General features: G+C 43.0%; 1 protein-coding gene across 2 annotated transcripts; it reads left to right on the forward strand.

Moving 5' to 3' along the window:
• Positions 1-12130: 12130 nt before the first annotated feature.
• On the forward strand, positions 12131-26116 carry LOC134212151 (transcription elongation factor S-II). 2 transcript variants are annotated; one of them, XM_062689759.1, is made up of 2 exons: positions 12131-12424; positions 14440-17048. In XM_062689759.1, the coding sequence occupies exons 1-2, from the start codon at positions 12356-12358 to the stop codon at positions 15271-15273; spliced, it is 903 nt and encodes a 300-aa protein (XP_062545743.1). In that variant the 5' UTR covers positions 12131-12355; the 3' UTR covers positions 15274-17048. The 2 variants fall into 2 exon arrangements, with proteins under 2 accessions (XP_062545743.1, XP_062545742.1); XM_062689758.1 differs by lacking the exon at positions 14440-17048 and adding an exon at positions 24742-26116 and having other exon boundaries at positions 12227-12424.

Here is a 26116-nt window from a genome sequence, read left to right on the forward strand (position 1 = left end):
ACGTCTACTGACAATCGTTTATTTATTTATTATCAGACAAAGGCCGGAGTGGCCTGTGCTGCACATAAAAGTCTTCTCCATTCAGCTCGATCCATGGCTGCACTTCGCCAACCACGCAGTCTGTGGAGGGTCCGCAAATCGTCCTCCACCTGATCGATCCACCTTGCCCGCTGTGCACCTCGCCTTCTTGTTCCCGTCGGATCGTTGTCGAGAACCATTTTCACCGGATTACTGTCCGACATTCTGGCTACGTGCCCGGCCCACCGCAGTCTTCCGATTTTCCCGGTGTGAACGATGGATGGCTCTCCCAAGAGCTGATGCAACTCGTACTTCATTCTCCTCCTCCACGTATCGTCCGCCATCTGCACCCACCATAGATGGTACGCAGCACTTTCCTTTCAAAAACTCCCAGTGCGTGTTGGTCCTCCACGAGCATCGTCCAGGTCTCGTGTCCGTAGAGAACTACCGGTCTTATAAGCGTTATGTAGATAGTCAGTTTGGTACGGTGGCGAACTCTATTCGATCGGAGCGTTTTACAGAGTCAAAGTACGTACTATTTCTAGCCACTATGCGCCTCCGAATTTCTCTGCTGGTATCGTTATCGGCGGTCACCAGTGAGCCCAAGTACACGAATTCTTCAACCACCTCGATTTCGTCACCACCGATAGAAACTCGTGGTGGGTGGCTTACATTGACCTCTCTTGAGCCTTTTCCTATCATGTACTTCGTCTTCGACGTGTTGATGACTAGTCCAATCCGTTTAGCTTCGCTTTTCAGTCTTTTTTTTTTTTTTTTTTTTTTAACTAATTTTTTTGCTAATTATCTAATAAATGCATTCAACTCTTAGACTAGGTGTTCCGTGTTTTCTTAACACTATCTCATGCTATGTTACAGTTTTAGTTAATATTAATACATTTCAATTGCCTCTGGCAGTTAGAATTTTTCCTATGGTTGAATTGAACTATGTAGGAATTGAAATCTTTTCAACTTAAACTAAACTTAACCTATTTTATAATAAGGGTACAAGGAGTTGATCGTTGCAATAGAAAATTGCAACGATTTCTGTCTGAAATTGGAAATTATTTTGTTGCAGTGTCTCAATATTAGACATTCTATGAAGTTCATTGGTACTATACCATGGAGGCAACTTCAGAATCATTTTCAAAATTTTATTTTGAATCCTCTGGAGTGCCTTTTTTCTGGTATTGCAGCAACTAGCCCATATTGGCACAGCATACAACATGGCAGGTCTAAAAATTTGTTTGTAAATTAAAAGTTTGTTCTTAAGACAAAGTTTTGATTTTCTGTTTATTTTTGTTTACATTTGGCTTGAAGGCCTTCAATGTGATTTTTAAAAGTTAATTTTTGATCTAGCAGAAGTCCTAAATATTTAGCTTCGCTAGACCAATTAATTGGAACCCCATTCATAGTGACAATATGTCTGCTAGAAGGTTTCAAATAAGAAGCTCTCGGCTTATGTGGGAAAATTATAAGCGGAGTTTTGGAAGCATTCGGGGAAATTTTCCATTTTTGCAAGTAAGTGGAGAAAATATCCAAACTTTTTTGCAATCTACTACAAATGACACGAAGGCTACGCCCTTTGGCTGAGAGACCTGTGTCATCTGCAAACAAAGATTTTTGACACCCTGGTGGTAAATCAGGTAAGTCAGAAGTAAAAATGTTATACAAAATGGGCCCCAGTATGCTGCCTTGGGGAACACCAGCTCTTACAGGTAATCTATCGGATTTAGTATTCTGATAGTTTACCTGCAGTGAGCGATCTGATAAATAATTTTGGATCAGTTCAATGATGTACAGAGGAAAATTAAAATTCATCAATTTTACAATCAAACCTTCATGCCAAACACTGTCAAATGCTTTCTCTATATCAAGAAGAGCAACTCCAGTCGAATATCCTTCAGATTTGTTGAGCCGAATTAAGTTCGTAACTCTTAATAACTGATGAGTGGTTGAATGCCCATGGCGAAAACCAAATTGCTCATCAGCAAAAATAGAATTGTCATTAATATGAACCATCATTCTATTTAAAATAATCTTTTCAAACAGTTTGCTTATTGAAGAAAGCAAACTGATTGGGCGATAACTAGAAGCCTCAGCTGGATTTTTGTCCGGCTTCAAAATAGGAACAACTTTGGCGTTTTTCCATTTATCTAGGAAGTATGCCAATTGAAAACATTTGTTAAATATATTAACCAAAAAGGATAAAGAGCTCTCAGGAAGTATTTTGTTGTAGAAAATACCATCATCACCCGGGGCTTTCATATTTTTAAATTTTCTAGTAATAGATCTCACTTCATCCAAATTAGTTCCCAACGAAGGGTCAAAAACATTCTCTTGATTGAGAATGTCTTCGAAGCTCCGTGTAACCTGATCCTCAATTGGACTAGTGAGACCTAGACTAAAATTATGGGCACTCTCGAACTGCTGAGCAAGTTTTTGAGCCTTTTCGCCATTTGTTAATAAAATTTTATTTCCCTGTTTAAGCGCTGGAATTGGCTTTTGAGGTTTTTAAGAATTTTCGTTAATTTCAAAAGGGTTTCGAACTGGGATCCAACTTCGAGACATTATTCTCAAAGTTGGTATTTCTCAGAATAGCGAAACGTTTTTTAATTTCATTTGCAAATCTCGCCAAATAACTTTCAACCGGGATCGCGAGTTCTTTGGTATTGCCTTCTTCTCACATTTTAAGCCGGATCAGTAGCTGAAGATCGTCGTCAATAATAATGGAGTTGAATTTAACTTCACATTTCGGAATTGCAATGCCTCTGGCTTCGACAATTAAATTTGTCAAAGATACGAGAGCATTATCAATATCACTTTTGGTATCGAGAGGAATATCAACATCAAAATTCCTATCGATATACGTTTTATATAAATCCCAATCAGCTCTATGATAATTAAAAGTAGAGCTGATTGGATTATAAATGGCTTCTTGTGAGATTTCAAATGTCACAGGAAGGTGATCAGAGTCAAAGTCAGCATGAGTTACCAATTGGCCACACAGCTGACTTGAATCCGTTAAAACTAAATCAATTGTAGAAGGATTTCGACTGGAAGAAAAACAAGTTGGTCCATTGGGATATTGAATAGTATAATATCCCGCAGAACAATCTTCAAATAAAATTTTGCCGTTGGAATTGCTTTGAGCATTATTCCATGAACGGTGTTTGGCATTGGAGTCACCAATTATGAACAATTTTGATGTGTTGCGAGTCAGAATTTGAAGATCAACTTTCAACAAATTCTTTTGCTGCCCATTACATTGAAAAGGCAAGTAGGCTGCTATGAAAGAAAATTGTCCAAAATTTGTTTCAACAGAAACTCCCAAGGTTTCAAAAACTTTGGTTTCGAACGAAGAAAATAATCTATGTTTGATACGTCTATTAATGACAATGGCGACCCCACCACAGGCGCTGTCAAGACGATCATTTCTGTAGATAAAACCAGATGTAGGTCCTGGTTTTTAATACGTTTCAGTTATAATGGCAATATGCACATTATGAACTGTTAGGAAGTTGAATAATTCATCTTCCTTACCCTTTAGAGAGTGGGCATTCCAATTTAGAACTTTCACACAATTATTTGGATCCATTGAAACGGAGTCCGATAACAATTTTTTGTGTGTACTTCATACCAACCTGAACAGCTTCAGGAATGGTATTTGCTTTGAACATTGCATCAATCATGTGATGCAATTGTTCAGTTAAAAAATCAAAATCGGAAGCAGTCATGCTACCTGAATTGGCAACATGACCGTTATTTTCCGTTGGGACATGGGCAAGCATTGAAAGCGTGAGTGAAGCGGACGAGCATTGATCTAATTCAATCATAGCATCCAATGCCAGTGAGTGAACAGCCTTGCTCAGATGGATACCAAACAACGATTATGAGCGATCGTTGCTGCGTAAACAACGAGCAACAGGGTTCGCCAAGCCAAACTTGGTATGGTATCCAGGGAAGCTACGACTGGAGCATTTGTATTACGCTTGCTCTACTAGAATAAAACCAAAACACATCAGGTGTTCTGCTTTATGCACTCTGCTTTCAAGTTGCTGGGATGGAGGAGAGAAAGTATCGAAGCCTCCCATGCAGTGTATCCGAGTTCCATTCTCATAGCGGACTTAATTTTCCTAATGTTTGAAAAGATTTTTCTAACAGCGTGTGGTAACAACACTCATTGTTAGGTTACCAAGTGATTTGCCTCGCTCAGTTGTCTCCCATTGGTGAGCGATGAAGATCTTTAATCATTGAATCAACGAACGCCAAATTTCAACGATCTAGAAAGCATCAGCGATTAGACCGCAGGAGAACATCAAGTTGGCATGAATTTAGCTGATTTTTACTCATGATCTGATTTTTTTCAATGCCTGGACATGGGTATAAACCTCATTTTGAGAAGAGAAATTTGGTCTACCAGCAGCGATGTTTGCATACGTAGGTACATTGGAAAAATTGGAATTTACTGAAGTGCTTGCTACTCGTTGACGAGCGGCAAAATTTGTTTGTGAATTGTGGTGGGTATGAATTGCTCGACCGGTAACCGGTTTCGAAATTTGAGCGTTTGAAAAATTTCTACCCGTCGAATCTGGGATCCGATTGGAATTTCCGTCATCAATTTTGCACGGGAATTCAAAACTTTTGCGTGAAGGGCATTCCCAGAAATTGGATTTATGATTGCCCCCACAGTTTGCGCACTTAAATTTATTGGAATCTTCTCTCACAGGACATGCGTCCTTGGCGTGAGAGGTTACAGCACAAATCATGCATTTAGCATCCATGTGACAATGTTTGGTTCCATGACCCCACTTTTGGCACTTACGGCACTGGGTAGGGTTTTGAAATTTCCCCAGGCCTGCGGAAATGTTCCCATGTAACACGGACATGAGACATAATACAGGCCTTTTCCAAACTTTTCATATTATTTAGTTCACTTTTGTTAAAATGAACTAAATAAAATTCTTGAAATGCCCTCTGGGAAGTACCAGAATGGGATTTCTTTTTCATCTTAATTACTTGGACTGGTGAAAATCCAAGTAATTGAGAAATTTCAGTTTTAATCTCATCCAGTGATTTGTCATCACTGGGGAGACCTTTCAAGACGACTTTGAACAATCGCTCAGTTTTGTCGTCGTATGTGAAGAATTTATGGCGCTTCTCAGTTAAATAGTGAAGAAGACGTTTGCGATCGTCAAAGGATCCCGGCAAAACGCGGCAGTCACCCTTCCTAGCAATCTGAAATGAAACCTTGATCCCTGAAGGTTACTCAAAATCTCATTCCGGAAGCCAGAAAACTCGGCAACAGATACCACAATTGGCGGAATCCTTTGCTTTTTCGCATGAATCGAATCACCTGGGCTAGAGGTAGATTCGATTTGCTCAATTCATCATTAATCAAATCGAACTGATTGCTCAGTTCGATAGGAGAAGAATTATTTCCGATATTAGAGTTAGAAGGAATATCTGAATTCTCCAGCTTCCTTCTATTTTTCCGCGCTTGGGCAGGACGGTCTTGAAACCTTGTTTCTTAGAAGGAAGTGGAGAATTCAGAGACTCCCCCTTTCTCTTGTTTTTATTAATGCTCAATGCTGAGCGTGGAGACGTGACCTTCTAAGAATGTTTTTCCCAGAACGGTGTCACTGCAGTATTACCACCGCTTGTCGGAATTTTTCTCCCGCAAACGGGTCCAACGTAAAACGAAGGCACGGGTCCTTGCAAAGATCGTAATGGGATCAGTGGGTACAAATAGCGCTGAGAAGCACTGTTGAAATTAAAATAGCTTTGGGTAGTATAAAAACTTCCTTCCGCAAAGAGAGAAAGAACCGCACAGCAAGATGCGGTCTGAATGGTCGCTTTTCAGTCTGATGTAGGCTTCCTCCATCCTCTCAAAGTTACGTGCCATGATATCAATGTCGTCGGCGAAACCAAATAACTGGACGGACTTCGTGAAAATCGTACCACTCGTGTCAATCCCTGCCCTTCGTATTACTCCCTCCAAAGCGATGTTAAATAGCAGACACGAAAGACCATCACCTTGACGTAACCCTCTACGCGTTTCGAAGGGACTCGAGAATGCCCCTGAAACTCGAACTACGCACATCACCCGATCCATCGTCGCCTTGATCAACCGTATCAGTTTATCCGGAAATCCGTTTTCGTGCATTAGCTGCCATAACTGGTCCCGATCGATTGTATCATATGCGGCTTTGAAGTCGATAAATAGATGACGTGTGGGTACGTTGTATTCGCGGAATTTCTGCAATACCTGACGTATGGCGAACACCTGGTCTGTGATAGAGCGTTCACCCATAAATCCCGCCTGGTACTGCCCCACGAACTCTCTTGCAATTGGTGTTAGTCGGCGGCATAAAATTTGGGAGAGTACGTCGTAGGCGGCGTTCAGCAATATTATTGCGCGGTAGTTGCTACATTCCAGCTTGTCGCCCTTTTGTAGATGGGACACACGACACCTTTCATCCATTCTTGCGGCAGAACCTCATCCTCTCAAATCTTGGTAATTACCTAGTGCAGCGCTCTAGCCAGTGACTCACCCACCACCGTGTTTAAACAGCTCTCCTGGTAGTTGATCAACCCCAGGAGCTTTGTTGTTTTTCAGCCGGCCGATCTCCTCCTGGATTTCCTGGATATTCGGAGCCGGTAGTCGCATGTCCTGCGCGCGTGCTCCTAGGTTCATTACCATACCGCCACCGTTGACTGCCATATCGCCATTCAGGTGCTCTTCGTAGTGCTGCCGCCACCTTTGGATCACCTCACGCTCACCTGACAATCGTTTGCCTTATAAAATACGTTGCAGTTGTCGAACGGCTAGTGTACCTCTGCATATCCACAATTAACACGGAACAGAAGTTGTGTTAGTTGGGTAGGATAATCAAAAACATAGACCGGTATTCAACACAGAAAATGTTGTGGCCTAGGCAACCTCTATTCTATTTTGTTCAATTGTTCACGACATTGTACATCCATTGCGGGGTTGAGCAATCAATTTCAAGAGAGCGATTTCACATTTGAATTATTGGTCAATGATTTCTTACTTACTTACTTACTTGATACTTGATGGGCTACAGCTCATCGATGAACCTAAGCCGAATGGAGTATCCTTCTCCACTGGACTCGATCCTGGGCCAATCGCTTCCAGTCGCCCTGAACATTGAGCGCCCTCAGGTCCCCTTCAATTGCAAAAAGTCATCGTGTACGCGACCTTCCACGAAGCCTGCGGCCTCTTCCGGGTTCTCTACTAACTATTATCTTTGCTTGACGTTCTTCCGGCATACGAACAACGTGTCCAGCCCACCGTAGTCTTCGTGTTGTATAAGCTTAACACAGTGGACATAAAACCCACCCCAAAGACAAAATATTTAGAAAAATTTTGTTTTCGAAAAAAAAAAATGTTCAGAAAAATAGAATTCAGAATAATAAGGAAATATTTTCAGACTTTCAGAATTACTCAACTTCTCACGGCGGTTGAACGTATAACCACGTATAACGCCGTTCGCCTGTCATTAGCGAAAAAAAATTCGTGTACTCTGCATCGAAGCTTAGAACCGATATTAAAGCGCAACATATTTATATTCGGTAAGTTATTACAAATAAGTTATTTTTCGAGTCCTATAGTCAAATAGGTGGGGGCCCTCCTTCGCCGTGTGGTAAGATGCACGGCTACAAAGCAAGACCATGCTGAGGGTGGCTGGGTTCGATTCCCGGTGACGGTCTAGGCAATTTTTGGATTCGAAAATGTCTCGAAATTGTCTCGACTTCCCTGGGCATAAAAGTATCATCGTGCTAGCCTCATTATATACGAATGAAAAAATGTTAAATGGCTTGGAAACCTCGCAGTTGATAACTGTGGAAGTGCTCAATGAACACTAAGCTGCGAGGCAGCTCTGTTCCAGTGTGGGGATGTAATGCCAATAAGAAGAAGAAATCAAGTAGGTAGCAAACCACATCGTTACGTTGTTGCAGTGTTGTCCTACACTCAGGGCAAAAATTCTGCTCTTTGATTTTACTCCATCTAAACGATTTTATAGTCTTAACTAATACTAAAGACACACTGGTGGTACAAGTACCACGGTTATATACCCTAGTACATATTGTACCATGGTTTTCCACGTTGTACCAGCATGGTACAAGGTGACACACTAGTGGTACAACTTGTACCATGGTACGAATACCACCAGTGTGTCATTAGTATAAGTAAGTTCAACTTATAGAAGGATATTTGAATTTTCTAAATGTCATGTCAAACTGTCAAAAAAATGCACACCAGAGCCACAGGAGCGCGCGCGCTGAAGATACACTCCAGTGAAAACACTCTGTCCAGTAATTTACAATGTTATGAAAACTCATATGTGAATATGTACGTTATGTGGAAGATATTGATTTGGAAAATGTATTGGAGGTAACCACTTTCCCTTCGATGGGACTCGAACCCATGACCCTACAGTACGCTAGACTGGTGCTTTAACCAACTAAGCTACGAAGGACCTCCGTCGGCCTTCGCAACCTACGGCTACTGAACGGCTACTGAACGAGCTCGAGATTCCCAAATTGGACGCATAGTCAAATCACTCGCAATCCATTTATCAAGCCAATACTTCCACATGTGTATTGTACACGTCCACATTAGAGGAGCGTGAGTATTTAGAATGTCTGGCGGCTATACACATTCTTCATCAGCAACGGTACTGATCAAGTGAAGTTGTGTAAGCTATTTGCCAGTCGGTCGTCTAGCGTACTGTAGGGTCATGGGTTCGAGTCCCATCGAAGGGAAAGTGGTTACATCCAATACATTTTCCAAATCAATATCTTCCACATAACGTACATATTCACATATGAGTTTTCATAACATTGTAAATTAACGTCCAAGTCGGGTGGTTTAATCCCCGGAAATAGGCAATTAACTTTGATTGAACTCTGTCCAGTGTTTTTTTCAGTGCGCGCGCTCCTGTGGCTCTGGCGTGCATTTTTTTGACTGTTTGACATGACATTTAGAAAATTCAAATATCCTTTCTATTAGTTAAACTTATTTAGTTATGACTATAAAATCGTTTGGATGGAGTAATATCAAAGAGCAGAATTTTTTGCCTTGAATGTAGGACAACACTGCGTTGTTGCATGATTGTGTGTTTGGTTTTGATTAGGTTCAAGGACGTTATCAATCATTTAGTAATTCGCGTTCAATCATTTAGGTTTTGTTTCGATTCGCGAATTAAAATCAAATTAAACTTAAAAATAACAGTTCAAAAATTTTCAAATAACCCTACTCGCCAGAGCAAGATTACTTTTGACACATGTTGAATCATTTTTGATAAATATTTTGTTGGTCTTGCTGGGTAGCACCAGCCATTCTTATGAGCGGGAGATTTCATAAGTGCTGTCCAATGAGCAGCTCGAAGTTGTTACCGTCCTGCTCGTTCTTTTTTGTCAACAAATGGGCATGAGCAGGACAGGGAGAAACTTCGAGCTACTTCAAGCTCTCATTGGACAGCACTATAATTTCCGAACTGTCACTTTTAAGTTTAATTTGATTTTAATTCGCTAATCGGACCGAAGCCTCATTTGGGTCGCGAATCGGGTCTGCCTCATTTGGAAAATTAAACTTAAAAGTGATAGTTCGAAAATTAGCAAATAGCCCGGTTTATAAGAATGGCTGGTGCTACTCAGCAATTCCAAAAAGCCATCGATGCAAAACAATTCGATATATCTGTCAAAAGAAATCTTGCTCTGCGAGCAGGGTTATTTGATAATTATTGAAATGTCACTTTTAAGTTTAATTTCAGTTTAATTATCCAAATGAGACAGACCTTAGTAGTTTGTCTATAACTGTTGGAGCAAGAATGTATGTAAACCATCGTAAAGTCATGCAGAGTCTCGCGCATTTGTGCGCTCTCATGCAGCATGGACAGAGAAATTCGAAGAGCGGGAAATGTTTGACAGCCAAGTAACTGCAAAATAATGTTGCTTATGAGGATTGTATGTCATACCCCAGAAACCCATTGCCCAGAAAGTGATTCCCCAGAAATTAATTCCCCTGAATGCACTACTCCCCAGAAAACCATTCCCCAGAATACCACAATCCCCAGAAAGACATTCCCCAGAATGCCCCTATCCCCCGAAAGACATTTCCCAGAATGCCCCCATCCCCGAAAGACATTCCCCAGAATGCCATAATCCCCAGAATACCATACCCCAAAATGCACCATTTCTTAGCATAGACTAAATACTTCGTAAAATCCCGGGCAAATGCGTACTTTTAAAGAATGAGTCATCTACTCTTTTGCCTTATTCCGGGCAAATGCATACTTTTAAAGAAGGAGTCATCTACTCTTTTGCTTCATCCCGGGCAAATGCGTACTTTTAAAGAAAAAGTAATTTACTCTTCTGCCTTTTTTCCTGGCAAATGCATACTTTTGAAGAAGTAATTATCTACTCGTTTACCTTTTTCCGGGCAAACGCATACTTTTAAAGAAGAACCCAACAAACATTGGGAGCTCACATAGCGCTTATTCAACCAAAAATAGTCTTCTTCAGCTGAAAAACTAGCTTATTCAGCTCAAATTGTTTGTTGGGGAAGTCATCTGCTCTTTTGCATTATCCCGGGCAAATGCGTACTTTTAAAGAAGGAGTCATCTACTCTTTTGCATTATCCCGGGCAAATGTTCCGGGCAAATGCATGCATTTGAAGAAGGAGCTATATACTCGTTTGGCTTTTTCCGGGCAAACGCATACTTTTAAAGAAGGAATCATCTACTCTTTTGTCTTATTCCAGGTAAATACATACTTATAAAAATGGAAATCATATATTCTTACGACCCATTGCATTTCATACTCTTTTCAACGATTATGCCAAATGGTCATTATGCCAAACGGCATTATGCCAAATGGCATTATGCCATATGGGCTTCCCCCAATATGAACAACGAGTATATAATGGATTATACACTCCAAATAATCTAAACGTTGTTTCCACCTGAATTTTCAGGTACATTTTACGTGCACACGTAGCTACAAATGCTTCAGAAAATTCAGGTGAAACTTACGTGTCCGGTGAATTCTATCCAAAACTCAGGTAGAACTTACCTGATTTTCACGTAGAATGATAATTCTATCAAAACATCAGGTAAAAGTTACGTGAATTTCAGGTGGAAAAAATCTACGTACTTTTTCAGGTGGAAACAACGTGCAGATTTTTTTGGGTGTATGCTCCTTCGTATTATTTATATGTGACTATGTGAGCCCTAACAAACATATCAAATAGGCTCCATTCCGGGCAAATGCATGCTTTAAAATAAGGCAGCATATGTCGTTTTGCCTTATTCCGGGCAAATGCGTACTTTAATACATATAAGTATTTTTGCATAGAAATATAGTAGGGGGAAAGACGGCTTTGGCAGGTTTTGTTCTATTATTGGCAGGGGGGTTTTTGTCGACCAAATTTTATGAAGTTTGGCCACAATATTCTTTGATATGCAAAGAATGTTTAGGCCAAATTTGAACCTAGTCAGTCATAAAAAAGCCCCTGCCAATAATAAAAGAAAACCTGCCAAAGCCGTCATTCTATCTAGTATTTTAATTTATATAAATGGCAGCGAAAAACATAGTTTCTTAGAATGATACATTTTTCTGGGGAACGGATCATTCTGGGTTTTTGGTTTCTGGGGAATGGGTCATTCGGGTTTTTTTTTTTCTGGGGAATAGGTCATTCTGGGGATTTCTTTTCGGGGAAATGGTGCATTCTGGGGAATATCATTGTGGTGAATTGGTCGTTCTGGGAAATGGAATTCTGGGAAATACCATTCTGGGGAACTGATTCTGGGGATTGGTATTCTGGGCATTGACATACAACCGCTTATGAGAGTGATTTCAAAATATCCCTCTACTCACTTGAGAGCAGAAAAGCGACTCTATCCGCAGCACCCAGGTAGAGAGAGAATTATTTTCCAATCAAATACATTTCTTGCCCATAGTGATTTTGGTAACGAACTTGATACTTGGCTTGGGTAGCATAAGCATATGATTGGTAACGCATAAGACAGCCCTGATGCATCGTATCGGTTTCACGTCCAGCCCTGACAGGCGACCAAATTTTGTCAAAAGTCGTTCGAAAGAGATAGCGTGATTCGCCGCCGCTGTATCCAGGTACGGTAGCGAGAACGAGAAACATAGTCCCCGCGCTCGGTCGCCGACGGGTGGAGTGACAGCGGGAAAAGTCAGTGATTTTTTCACTCGCACACGAAAAGGCGTCGGAAAGTTTTACGAAGTTTGCGGCCAGCACGTTTTGTATCCGTATTTTGACCGGGAAATCCTGCACGGAACCAGAATGAACGTCGAGGAGGAAGTGCTCAAGATCCAGAAGAAGCTGGGAAAGATGACCTCTTCCGACGGAACGGTGAGTAAAGGTGGAAAATGTTTGTTTTTCAGTGCCGAATAGCGAGCAGCTTTCCGGGTAGATGGGCGCGCATCTCTTTTTGTACAGTAATGGACGAATGGAACAAGAGCAAGCATCATTTTTGCTGCTCTAACCGCTCGTATGCATGCACTGGTTCGGTTTTGCTTTTATTTTTATGCAATGATTTTCGGCTCGGTTATAAAAAGGTAAACAAATGTTGATGCATTTCATTGCATTCGCTAGCTTTTGATTTCGACATTGATTTTCCGGCAAGGTCCAATTCGAAAATGTAAACAGTAAGTTTTCTATACCAAACGCAAGTATTGCCTTCAATGAGTTTTCCAAATCAGCGAAACAAGTCCCATTGTTGTTGTTGTTGTTGCGTTTTTGGCTTGAGGGACAGTGCCTCATATCCGCCACTAGCCCATTGTTGACTTTATGTCGTGAATGGTTATCATAAGATGACGAAAATGTAGTAGCTAATGAAATATTATCGTTATCAAATCGGGATATTACTGTATACAATAGTCTTCACAAGATTACATTTTTCTATCAAATTCACAAAGTCAAAATCTAAATTATGAATTTCTTCTATTCATCGAACTCCCCATCCTTGGATTATCAAACGACGCCTCTCCTCGCAAGGCTAACTATGTTTATATATGAAACATTGAAATGAGGGCGAATGTCAAAAGATGGACTTCGATATTTTATAGGGAATACCCCGCAGCATAATGTACGATAGGCATAAAATGGTCCGAAGGCAGCCCAAAACATCTATCGCAGTCAGTCTTCTTCTTATTGACATTACATCCCCCACTAGGGACATTTCCGCCTCGCTGCTTAGTGTTCATTCAGCATTTACACAGTTATTAACTGCGAGAGTTCTAAGCCAAGTTACCATTTTTGCATTCGTGTATCATGAGGCTAGCACGAGGATACTTTCATGCCCAGGGAAGTCGAGACAATTTCTAAACCGAAAATTATCTAGACCGGCATCGGGAATCGAATCTAGCCACCATCAGCATGGTCTTGCTTTATAGCCGCGCATATCACCGCTAGGCTAAGGAGGGCCCAGTCAATATCTATCCCGTTTTGTGTTGAATATTGTTTTTATTTTACAGCTTTTCCTTCCATGTCGAAAGTAATCAGCCATCGAAAGTCTACTATATTTTATACGAATCACATATTTTTTCTTTAATTTTTACGCTTGACACACTACCGAGTATTGCCTTTTGCACGAAACCTTCCGGTGTGCCTCTATCTACGATCGATGTCCTTCGAAAGCCTCTGCAAAAATTAAGGTTTTATGCTGATCAAATTAATTTTGCATCTGCAGCAAGTTGAGGAACCTTTGTTGATTACGTTAATCAATCCGTCTCTAGCAGAAATAGTGTCTGTTAGGGGTGATTCAATTATGACGTCCACTACTTTTTTAAATTTTTAGACGCTAGACGTCACGCTTTCTTGTATACCTAATACCTATTATATGCACTGTCACGAAATCTGGAACTCCCTAACTTCTGAAACCTGTGACGTAAATTTTGAATGACCCCTAATTGCATGTATGAGTTTCATATGCACAGAGCACGCAACACTGGATGACTGATTCAGGACCACGCGAGTCCCGGAGAGACATAACATTGCTTCAAATTTTGTATCCTGCAGAAGAAAAAATATGCACACACTGAAATTGTTTGATAAATAAGATCTTAGAACATAAGTAAATCCATTGTTAACGCAAGCAAATTTCAAAATTTTAATGTTTCTGTTTGAACTGTGCACAGTCAAAAAACAGTCTTAGCACGTATATATAGCATTTAATTTTAGGTAGAACATAGTGCATGATTAGAGTTTTATATCTCATAATTTAATTAATTTAATATCAATAATTTTAGACTTTTAGAAACTATTTTATAATTTAAGAAGTTCTTTGCGAGTTCATTTCAATTCGATCGGTAGACTGCATTGAGATATTGAAACTAAATATTTTCAATAATCAATTGCACTTGCAGGGTCAAGAACAAGCATTAGACTTGCTTCGCGAGCTGCAACGCTTGAATATCGATTTGGATATTTTGACCAAAACTCGTATCGGAATGACCGTAAACGAATTGCGCAAATGCAGCAAAGACGACGAAGTCATAAGCTTAGCCAAATCGCTCATTAAAAGTTGGAAACGCTTTCTGGCTGCTACACCGCCCTCGAAGGAAACTTCGAAAGAGTCGTCTAAATCATCTAGCAAGCCGTCGAGCAACAAATCCGAAAGCGGCAATAAGAAAGAATCCGACAGGGAGAAAGACATTAGAAAACCAACTCAAACCAGCTTTCCAGCTCCACCCAACAACACGACCGATGCCGTGCGTCTAAAATGTCGGGAGATGTTGACGAATGCTCTGCGCATTGATGGAGAAGCACCGGAGGGATGTCAAACTCCGGAGGAACTTGCCGATGAGCTCGAGGAAGCCATCTACGTAGAATTCAAAAACACCGATATGAAATATAAAAACCGCGTCCGCTCTCGAGTGGCCAATTTGAAGGATCCGAAAAATCCTAGCCTGCGAAGCAACTTTATCAGCGGTGCTATCACCGCACAGCGCCTTGCCAAAATGACGCCGGAGGAGATGGCCAGCGACGAAATGAAAACTTTGCGCGATCGGTTCGTTAAAGAGGCGATCAACGATGCACAGCTAGCCACCAACCAGGGAACCAAAACCGATCTACTCAAGTGTGGAAAGTGCAAGAAGCGCAATTGTACCTACAATCAGCTGCAGACGAGAAGCTCTGATGAACCCATGACTACTTTCGTTCTGTGTAATGAATGTGGGCACCGTTGGAAGTTCTGTTAAGTCCGCTGGATCGATCGCGGATGAGCAACAGATATTTCTTTAAGGTCAACTGATGTCGCGCGGTGTATTCGTTGTATGTAATAGTTGATCCCTAGTAGGACAAGTCTCGGTAATATCTTAATCAACAGAATATGAAGAAGCCCAGTACTTGTTTTATCAAAATATTTATGGATAATTTGTTTACAATTATTACAGTTATAATAGGTATTTAAGTTTTTAAGTTACAAATTCTTCTGAAATAAATCCCTGGACGATAATATATAGGCCCGGTACATTTGGTGAGAACATTGTTTGGCACGTTTGACGATTGCAACGAACTGCAGCGTTATCATAAGCAAAGATCTTTTTGCAGAAGTAAATCAAAGAAAAATTTGGAAATTGTGTTACTTCGTCGACAATTATCCTCTCTGTACATAAAAAAAGTGCCGAAATCAATCTACCAGGAGCTTCTAAAGGGCATAGTAGCACCTTGGACAATTACTCATTTTGGTCAAGTGACGTTTCATTGGATCACTTTGCTTCAATCCATCTGAGGTCACAAACGAGGTTGATACTTCGTCTGCAATCCGAATACTGATTTCGAGCCATCAAGCATTTCACTTCTTCTTATTGGCATTACGTCCCCACACTGGGACAGAGCCGCCTCGCACCTTAGTGTTCATTAAGTATTTCCACAGTTATTAACTGCAAGGTTCCTTAGCCAAGTTACCATTTTTGCATTCGTATATCATGAGGCTAACACGATGATACCTAATGCCCAGGGAAGTCGAGATAATTTCCAATCCGAAAATTACCTAGACCGGCACCGGGAATCGAACCCAGCCACCGTCAGCATGGTCTTGCTTTGTAATCACGCGTCTTACCTCACGGCTAAGAAGGGCCCCTTAGCGTTTCACGTATCAGACTAATCAGTTTCGTCGGAAAACCAAGTTCAGACATTATCTGCCATAGCTCATTTCTTTTCACTGAATTGTGTGTGTGTGTCTGCAAGTTGTACTCCCGGAATTTGTCAAGGATCATCCACAGGCTGAAGAACTCCTCAAGTCTGTTAAATAGAATATGCGACAGAATGTTGTACGCCTAGTTCAGAAGGGTGATTCCTCTCTGTAATTGGCACACCGGATAACACGCTTAATCTGCTTTTCAATCACCATGAAGCCAATTCCACGTACTGCTATACTGCCGTCATACGCATATTTGTCCCATGTTTGCTGGGATTTCCTATGTACATGGGACAATTATGCGTAGTACGGCAGTATAGTGCTATGTTGCTGCTGCTATAATAGTAGATGTGGTACTTGAATGGAGTGTTTATGATGGGGTTAACCGCTCGGAATTCGATTTCTCCGATTTTGGGCCACCGTATTTCCTGGATTGCTGCCACCCTCACGACGACCTCCTACTGCTCACGAGCTAGGCCAAACAACGTTATGTCATATGTACTGCATCCTACTATACCTATATTTATATATTTCGCTTATATTTATCTTATCTTATCTTATCATCAAATCCCGAACCATTAAATTCTTCATTATTTTGCTTAAACAAAATACATATTGAAATGGTAACTATGGCATAAAGAACCAAAGAATTTAATTTTAACAATATTGTTGTTGCTTTTTATGTTGTAGGCAATTTAAAGAGCAATCCTGAGCGCTTATCCTAAGATAATTACTAAAAGTTCTATTATTACAACATGTGAGATTCGTTCAAAATAAATAAAATTCAAATACAAGAACTTTACCAGTGTGTAATAAAATAGTATTAAAAACTAACTAACGTATTTTTATTCTGAGACTAATAAGGGTCTGTCTCATTTGGAGAATTAAACAGATATTAAACTTAAAAGTGACATTTCAATAATAATCAAATAACCCTGCTCGCAGAGCAAGATTACTTTTGACAGATATCGAATCATTTTGCATCGATGTCTTATTGGAATTGCTAGGTAGCACCAGCCATTCTTATGACTGGGTTATTTGCTAATTTTCGAACTGTCACTTTTAAGTTTAATTCTCCAAATGAGACAGAACTTAAGCACAGAGAACAGACATGAATGTTTGAAAAAGATTTTGCCGAAAATCTCGGTATGTCCTCCTGTAGAACGGGCTTGATGGTCATATCACGTCATATGACTACCACTTCTGCCTCATACGTACGAGGTCGCGGGTTCAATTCCAGGCATGTTCCATTTCTACTACTTTGTATCTTTCCATATATTTTTCATGTTCTAGCAATCGCTAAAATTGGAAATAGGCTTTCATACCGTTTACCTACCTACAACTTGACTAATCTTCAGCAGATAACTGTTATCAAATCGGTAACCCGGTAATTAAGGCGAGCTTTTTCCAGAGAACCTAACTACCAGATTCCAATTAAATTCCACATGAACTCGGCAAATCTCCTATATTTTCTGGTGCTCTTAAGTTGAGAAACTCATCCAACAATGACTAATAGAATTTAAGCGATCCTGCGAAACTTTATCAGGTATGCTCTTCGTGCACTACCCTGGAACAATACGGCAAGCTTGCCTCCCTACGAAGAACGGTGTATGCTAATAAACTTGCAATCTCTAGCTGCTAGAAACAAAACTTCTTCAAAGACTATTCGTGTTCGGAATTCTTGCCGGAGATGTAGACTGTAGCTTTCTTCTCGCTAAAGTACACATCAACGTGCCTCGAAAACAACTACGGCATTACATACTTCTTGCGCAACCTATTCACCGTACAAACTATGGATACAATGAGCCATGGACCATTTGCTGCCGCACGTTTAATGATGTAAGTCACGTGTTTGATTGCAACAGTAGCCTACGTCTACTGGCACACATCTTGGAACTGTTGAACCACCATTGATCCCTTCCAACAAACCTCCTGCAGCGCTACGATGCCGAATCCACGGTCCTGGAGCATATCGGTGAGTATGCCTGTGCTCCCGATGAAGTTGAGAGATTTGCAGTTCCACGAACCGAGTTTTCAATCGCTAGTCCCTTTTCGTCGCAGTGGTCTTCGCCGATGGTTCCGGTCCGTACTCTCTTGTTGATTGTTCGTTCGGAGCTTGCTAGCTTGCAGGGCCTAACACCAAACCCTCTAAATTTCCGGAGGACCATTCCTCCTTATTTCCGGTGGACCACAGTTTCACTTAGAGTCCCTCGCTGGCACTCGGACGATGATCAGCCGCCCCTAACATGGAGAACAGACGCTCAATAAGATTTGCACCTACGGAGAGGAGCAAACCCCCCCTTCCCTGTCAGCATCCGACCATAGTTCCCACCGGGGTTGATCTTCCCTAAGGTTGCTCGTATCCCGGCAAGCACCGCGGGGAGGTAGGGATAGGAGTTGTTGGATAAGAGGCTAAGGATCGCGAGATGGGGTCTATTTTATTCCTTCAGGTACGCGAAGTATCAATGGTACGCTTTACCCAGCATTTGCCGTGCCTGGAACTGTTGAACATCATCCTCGATAATGCCGCAACAGCAGTCGAAGCCCTCTTGCACGCATAGTCGACATGGCTGGTGAAGGTCAGCTTGTTATCTATCACGACCCCAAGGAGCTTCAAACTCCGCTTTGATGCGATCACAACTTCACCCACGTGAATCACTGCATGTTGAACCGACTTGCGATTGTTGTCGATAATCTCTTCCGTCTTATGTTGAGCGAGCTCCAGGCCTCTAGCGCTCATCCAATCCGCCACCTTGCTGATCGCGTATGCTGCAGTTCGTTCTGCCTCGGGAATTGACTCCCAGTAGACCTCCAAGATTACGTCAACCTTGCGGAACTCCTGCGGTAATAGGAACGCTTCTCTGACCGGCATCGTATAATAGTACACGGTTCTGGAAATAGTTTTCCATAATCAAATCCGGTACATGTCCACCGGCTGGCTATTCCGGTGTAACGAGAGCGCGGTGGCATCCCAGCATGCGCTGTTGAATGCGTTCTTCACATCAAGGGTCACTAACGCACGGTATCGAATACCTCGCCTTTTCTGTTGGATCGCTATCTAGGCGGTATTTACCACCGGGTTAATAGCGTCCAACGTGGACTTACCCTTTCGAATACCGAACTAGTTGCTAGACAGACAGTTCGTACCCTCTGAGTACGGGGTCAGCCAGTTGCGGATAATCCTCTCAAGAAACTTGCCTGTCGTGCTTATAAGACAGATTGGTCTATACGCTGATGGGTCGCACGGCGGCTTTCCGGTCTTCAGCAACAACACCAATTTCTGCCTTTTCCATCTTTTGGGGAATCTACACTCATCAAGGCATCTCTGCATAGCTAGCATGAACATGTTCGGGTTCGTCATGATTGCTGCCTTGAGAGCGCTGTTCGGAACTCCATCAGGCCCTGGAGCTTTGTTTGTTACCAGGGATTTGGCCACCGCGAGTAACTCTTCGTTCGTCACCAGAGCCACCATTTCGGCCGCACCCATATTGCCTGGCGGTGCAGGAGGTACCTCGACTATCCTCGCCAACCTATTCGGGGACCGTTCGGGGGGTGAAGAGCTCCCTTTGGGCTTGGCCATCACTGTCCTGTACTGTCGTGAATCGCATATTTGTCCCATATGAATAGGAAACCCAGCAAAGATGGGACAGATATGCGATTCACGGCAGTGTAGGCGTCACCCTACGGATTCGCGTTGACTCCTTCGTATAGATTGTCGAAACGCGATCTCTTACTGCTCATGATGGCCAATTTGGCAGCTCGAAACACTTCACGGCGGTCCGCTCTTTCATCCCGGGGCGATTCAAATATAACGTCCACTAATTTTTGAGATTTATAGACCCCTCTCCCCCCTCTGTCACGCTTTTTTGTATACCCAATACATGTACTGTCACAAAATCTTAGAAGCCCCCCCCCCCTGAAACCTGTGACATCATTATTGAACGACCCCCCTCGGTGCGGACATGTTTCCATCCTTTGTCTAGCCTTGAGGCAGGTTGATCGAAAGGCTGCAATCTCGGCACTCCACCAGTATACCAGGCGTCCGCCATTTCTCGACAGGGCTTTCCTCGGCATGGTGGCGTCGCACGCGCGTGATAGGATAGCTACCAACGCATCCCCGCTTAGACCTTCGGTGTTGGCTTCCAGTCCCAGGGCCGTGGTGAAAACTTCGCTGTCGAAGTAATTGATTCTCCACCCACAGGCCTGAAAGGGATCCCCGGACCTCGCATATTGCACGCCATAGTTGATCTTAAAGCGAATTGCTAGATGATCACTATGGGTGTAAGTCTCGTCCACCCTCCAGTCCATGTCTGGTGACAGACCAGGACTGACAAACGTTACGTCAATCCATGATTCGACCCCGTTCCTTCTGAACGTGCTAGCGGAACCATATTTGACTAGCACTGCGTCGAGCTTCGCAACGCCTCTAGTAATGCTTGACTCCTTCGATTGGTGGTGTCCTGGGGTCCCACTTCACTGCCCAAGCGGTAAAATCTCCTGCTATGAAGACCGGCTTACGATCCCCTAGGTCGGACGATAGCCTATCGTTCATCTATTTGAACTGTTCTAATGACCACCTGCGATTGCTGCAACACCGCACGAGGGCGAACGAGGCACGATATAAACAGGCGCGGAACAGACAAAACTCGATTTTCCGGAGGAAAAAGCGCCAGCAGGAAGATCGAGACCGTGAAGAAACGGAGCAACTGTACCGCGCTAATAACACACGAAAGTTCTATGAGAAGTTAAACCGTTCACGTAAGGGCCACGTGCCACAGCCCGATATGTGTAAGGACATAAACGGGAACCTTCTTACGAACGAGCGTGAGGTGATCCAAAGGTGGCGGCAGCACTACGAAGAACACCTGAATGGCGATGTGGCAGACGAAGATGGCGGTATGGTGATGGACCTGGGAGAACGCGCGCAGGACATAATTCTACCGGCTCCGGATCTCCAGGAAATCCAGGAGGAGATTGGCCGGCTCAAGAACAACAAAGCCCCTGGGGTTGACCAACTACCAGGAGAGCTATTTAAACACGGTGGTGAGGCACTGGCTAGAGCGCTGCACTGGGTCATTACCAAGATTTGGGAGGAGGAAGTTTTGCCGCAGGAGTGGATGGAAGGTGTCGTGTGTCCCATCTACAAAAGGGCGATAAGCTGGATTGTAGCAACTACCGCGCAATCACATTGCTGAACGCCGCCTACAAGGTACTCTCCCAAATTTTATGCCGTCGACTAGCACCAACTGCAAGGGAGTTCGTGGGGGCAGTACCAGGCGGGTTTTATGGGCGAACGCTCCACCACGGACCAGGTGTTTGCCATTCGCCAAGTACTGCAGAAATGTCGCGAATACAACGTGCCCACACATCATCTATTCATCGACTTCAAAGCCGCATATGATACAATCGATCGGGACCAGCTATGGCAGCTAATGCACGAACACGGTTTTCCGGATAAACTGACACGGTTGATCAAAGCGACGATGGATCGGGTGATGTGCGTAGTTCGAGTTTCAGGGGCATTCTCGAGTCCCTTCGAAACCCGCAGAGGGTTACGGCAAGGTGATGGTCTTTCGTGTTTGCTATTCAACATCGCTTTGGAAGGTGTAATACGAAGAGCAGGGATTAACACGAGTGGTACAATTTTCAATAAGTCCGTCCAGCTATTTGGTTTCGCCGACGACATAGATATTATGGCACGTAACTTTGAGAAGATGGAGGAAACCTACATCAGACTGAAGAGGGAAGCTAAGCGGATCGGACTAGTCATCAACACGTCGAAGACGAAGTACATGATAGGAAGAGGTTCAAGAGAAGACAATGTGAGCCACCCACCGCGAGTTTGTATCGGTGGTGACGAAATCGAGGTGGTAGAAGAATTTGTGTACTTGGGCTCACTGGTGACTGCCGAAAATGACACCAGCAGAGAAATTCGGAGACGCATAGTGGCTGGAAATCGTACGTACTTTGGACTTCGCAAGACGCTCCGATCGAATAGAGTTCGCCGCCGTACCAAACTGACAATCTACAAAACGCTCATTAGACCGGTAGTCCTCTACGGACACGAGACCTGGACGATGCTCGTGGAGGACCAACGCGCACTTGAGTTTTCGAAAGGAAAGTGCTGCGTACCATGTATGGTGGGGTGCAGATGGCGGACGGTACGTGGAGGAGGCGAATGAACCACGAATTGCATCAGCTGTTGGGAGAACCATCCATCGTTCACACCGCGAAAATCGGACGACTGCGATGGGCCGGGCACGTAGCCAGAATGTCGGACAGTAACCCGGTGAAAATGGTTCTCGACAACGATCCGACGGGCACAAGAAGGCGAGGTGCGCAGCGGGCAAGGTGGATCGATCAGGTGGAAGATGACTTGCGGACCCTCCGTAGACTGCGTGGTTGGCGACGTGTAGCCATGGACCGAGCCGAATGGAGAAGACTCTTATATACCGCACAGGCCACTTCGGCCTTAGTCTGAATAAATAAATAAATAAATCTAATGACCACCTTGAATGGGGCATAGCAGCTACAATAGAACACACCATTGATCTTGGCTATCGCGAAACCCTCAGCAGAGGAGTGTACCGCCTCTTGGGTCGGGTAACGTCCTGTCGTGCAAAAAGCCGCCATCCTAGATTCCTCCGCCACCCAATTGCTGTTATCGACAGGGACGTTGTACGGATGAGGGCGACATCGGTCCTCGACTACGAGACCGACTGCCACAGCAGTTGCTGGGCAGTTGCACAGTGGTTAAGATTCAGCTGTGTTACTTGCACGGCTTCTTCTTGTTTGTCTTTCCGATGGGACACGAAGATCCACCCATAACGTGGTCACAGGCTCGCATTCCTGCGCCTTGTGCCCTTCCTCACCACAACGACGGCACAGGTTGCTACAGTCTGGGTCCTGACCAGCCGATTTTCAACTTCCCTAGCTCAATTATTTTTTGGCTTCCGCAACCGATAACCTAAGGTAGGCTACCTGCGTGCTACCTCTTGGGCATTTCTTTTTACCATTCATTCTTCCATGCAAAAAAAAATAAAAACAAAACCACGGCAGCCGCAGCAGCAGCCACGCCAAGCAGACGACAGTCAGCTCATGTTTTTTTTATTTTCTCTCCCCACAATTAATGTTTTCGTACAATAATTTCACACCGTATAACCGTTTTTGGTGGGAAATATTCATTTCATTACTCCTTGCTTATTTTAGGGATAAGAACAAATAAATCAGTACCTACGGATAGCACTCCTTCTAGGCTTTGCGCCACAGGTAATTAAACTCGATTCTGTGCTGTTTGCGCTGCGCACGAGCCGAAACAAAAAATCTCAGGCAAATGATTACCGCACGCCGGCACGACTCTAACGTAGCAGCAAACAAACAGTTTGCCTCAGCGGCAAAAAAAATGTCACTATGTCGCGTACATTTTTTTGGCAAACTATTTCGGCTTGTTTGGTGCATGAAATTTGACTGGATAAAATGTAAATATTCGCATAATCAGAGTGTTTTAATGTACATTTCCCAACACTGCTCCGGGGCTGCTAGTTGCAGCCTCCGTCACTCTACTCTCCGCCTTTCTGAGAGGAGACCTCATCAAACCCCCCTTGACAAAGAGGTTTACCAACTCCATGCCTAACGCATCGTCAAAAGAATGATTTTGAACTTCACTCCTTGTAATAAGGTCCCCCTTGTGGCTGCCGTCGAATCCTACTGGAGTAGTCGCCTTTAATGATCCCATGGTTATCCTTGCATACCTTACGACATGCAGGGAGGCTATGTAAGGGTTGACATTGCATGTTCAGAGCCAGATCAGCGCAAGTCAGGAAAGGGCATCAGAGCCTAATCCCACCCAGCAGGTAAAGCTTGGTGGCAGGATTGGACAGCGTGCTACAAGGCCCGCCACGGTTTTAGGGGACGGAAGACAGCCTTGCCATTTTTGTAGACACACTTTTTGGAACTTAGCATTACCCGATTCACTCGCAACAAGTTGCATTCGACGGGGAATGCGGTCTCATTATTTGCTATTAAAAATTGACCCGGTCGAACATTGCATTTCGGAATTATTGATAAATCATTGTTTTCCCAGGGTTCACGACGTTTGGCATAATGGACGTTTGATATAATTTTGCCTTCTTCATGTCATGGGCTATTCTTTGGGAAATGTTATGCCTAACATCCATTATGCCTAACGTACTTATACCTAACGGGGTATACCCGTTTTCCAGGGGTCCCAACTTGAAAAAAATCAAATTAAAAAAAAAATCGAGAATGGTGGCAATGCATAGTAATTAATGCAAAAACATGCAAAATGATAGAAAAAATGCGATCTATTCCTCTGCTTTTGCTTTTTTTGACCTTTTATATGTGATTTTTTCAATACATTTTACAATGCACGAGAAAGGCATCGTCGCCGCTAGGTGGATTAATCTGTCTAATAAAAACCTCGCAATACCATGCTGCAAATGATTATACAAATATTCATACAATGGTTGAAAAATGCGTTCTAATAAGTTTCTTCTTTCTATTTCAGGGCCAAGAGCAGGCAATGGATTTGCTTCGGGAGCTGCAACGCTTAAACATTGATTTGGATATTCTGACCAAAACCCGCATCGGAATGACCGTGAACGAGTTGCGCAAATGCAGCAAAGACGACGAAGTCATAAGCTTAGCCAAGTCGCTCATTAAGAGTTGGAAACGATTCCTAGCGGCGACCCCACCATCCAAGGAGTCATCTAAAGAGTCGTCCAAATCATCGAGTAAGTCATCAAGCAAAAGCAGTAGCAAATCCGAAAGCAACAGCAAAAAGGAATCCGAGAAGGAGAAAGAGGTCAAAAAACCTGCGCAGACAAGCTTCCCGACTCACTCCAGTAATACGACCGATGCCGTCCGCCTGAAGTGTCGCGAGATGCTGTCGAATGCACTACGCGTAGATGGGGAACAACCGGAGGGTTGCCAGACACCGGAAGAACTGGCAGATGAACTGGAGGAAGCCATCTATGTGGAATTCAAAAATACCGACATGAAGTATAAAAACCGCGTCCGCTCTCGAGTCGCCAATCTTAAAGATCCAAAAAACCCGAGTTTGCGGAGCAATTTCGTGAGCGGTGCCATCACTGCGCAACGCCTGGCTAAGATGACTCCTGAGGAGATGGCAAGCGATGAAATGAAAAACCTTCGTGATCGATTTGTCAAGGAAGCTATCAACGACGCACAGCTGGCCACCAACCAAGGAACCAAGACCGATCTTCTCAAGTGCGGCAAATGTAAGAAACGTAACTGTACTTACAACCAGCTGCAGACGAGAAGCTCCGATGAACCTATGACGACGTTTGTCTTGTGTAACGAGTGTGGACATCGTTGGAAGTTCTGTTAAACTGGAGAACCGAGCTCATGCAACTACTGAATTGGAAACGATCCACCAACGGCACGAGACATCCTAACTGATCATTGTCACAACTAACCCTTAACATAATTGATATGTTACGTTACGGATCGCTAGAAATGCGATAGGGGGAGAAAAACGGCTGAGCCCGAAAAAACTAATTTAAGAACAAACCGACAAAGATTTAATCAAGTTGTGTAAGCTACAAATCCACGAATGATGTTTGACATAAGTTGGCGCAAACTGCACTGGAAAACACTTTATGAATAATAAAATGTGAATCCCCTGGCAAGTGAACCATATTTAGGAAACTAAAAACAAAACTAGTGTTTGTGTTGTTTCACCAACTACATGAAAAATTATAATGCCTAGAATACCATCCTCTTTTAGCGAGCAGATAGTGGAAGTTTGCTAATATTTTACCGTTATTACAAATGTGGTTTGTTTGATACCGATTTAATTTAATTCTTTAATGATAGAAACCTGCCTAGCGTGTAATGAATAAAAAGTATGAAAATAAAAA

The sequence above is a fragment of the Armigeres subalbatus genome, chromosome 2 (assembly GCF_024139115.2).
Source record: "Armigeres subalbatus isolate Guangzhou_Male chromosome 2, GZ_Asu_2, whole genome shotgun sequence".
Lineage (NCBI taxonomy): Eukaryota > Metazoa > Arthropoda > Insecta > Diptera > Culicidae > Armigeres > Armigeres subalbatus.

Bases quoted from the DNA above. Each gene is read 5' to 3' on its own strand.
- LOC134212151 (XM_062689758.1), top strand. From the start codon at position 12,356: ATGAACGTCGAGGAGGAAGTGCTCAAGATCCAGAAGAAGCTGGGAAAG. The intron at 12,425-24,741 runs GTGAGTAAAGGT...TTTCTATTTCAG, and splicing joins TGACCTCTTCCGACGGAACG to GGCCAAGAGCAGGCAATGGA.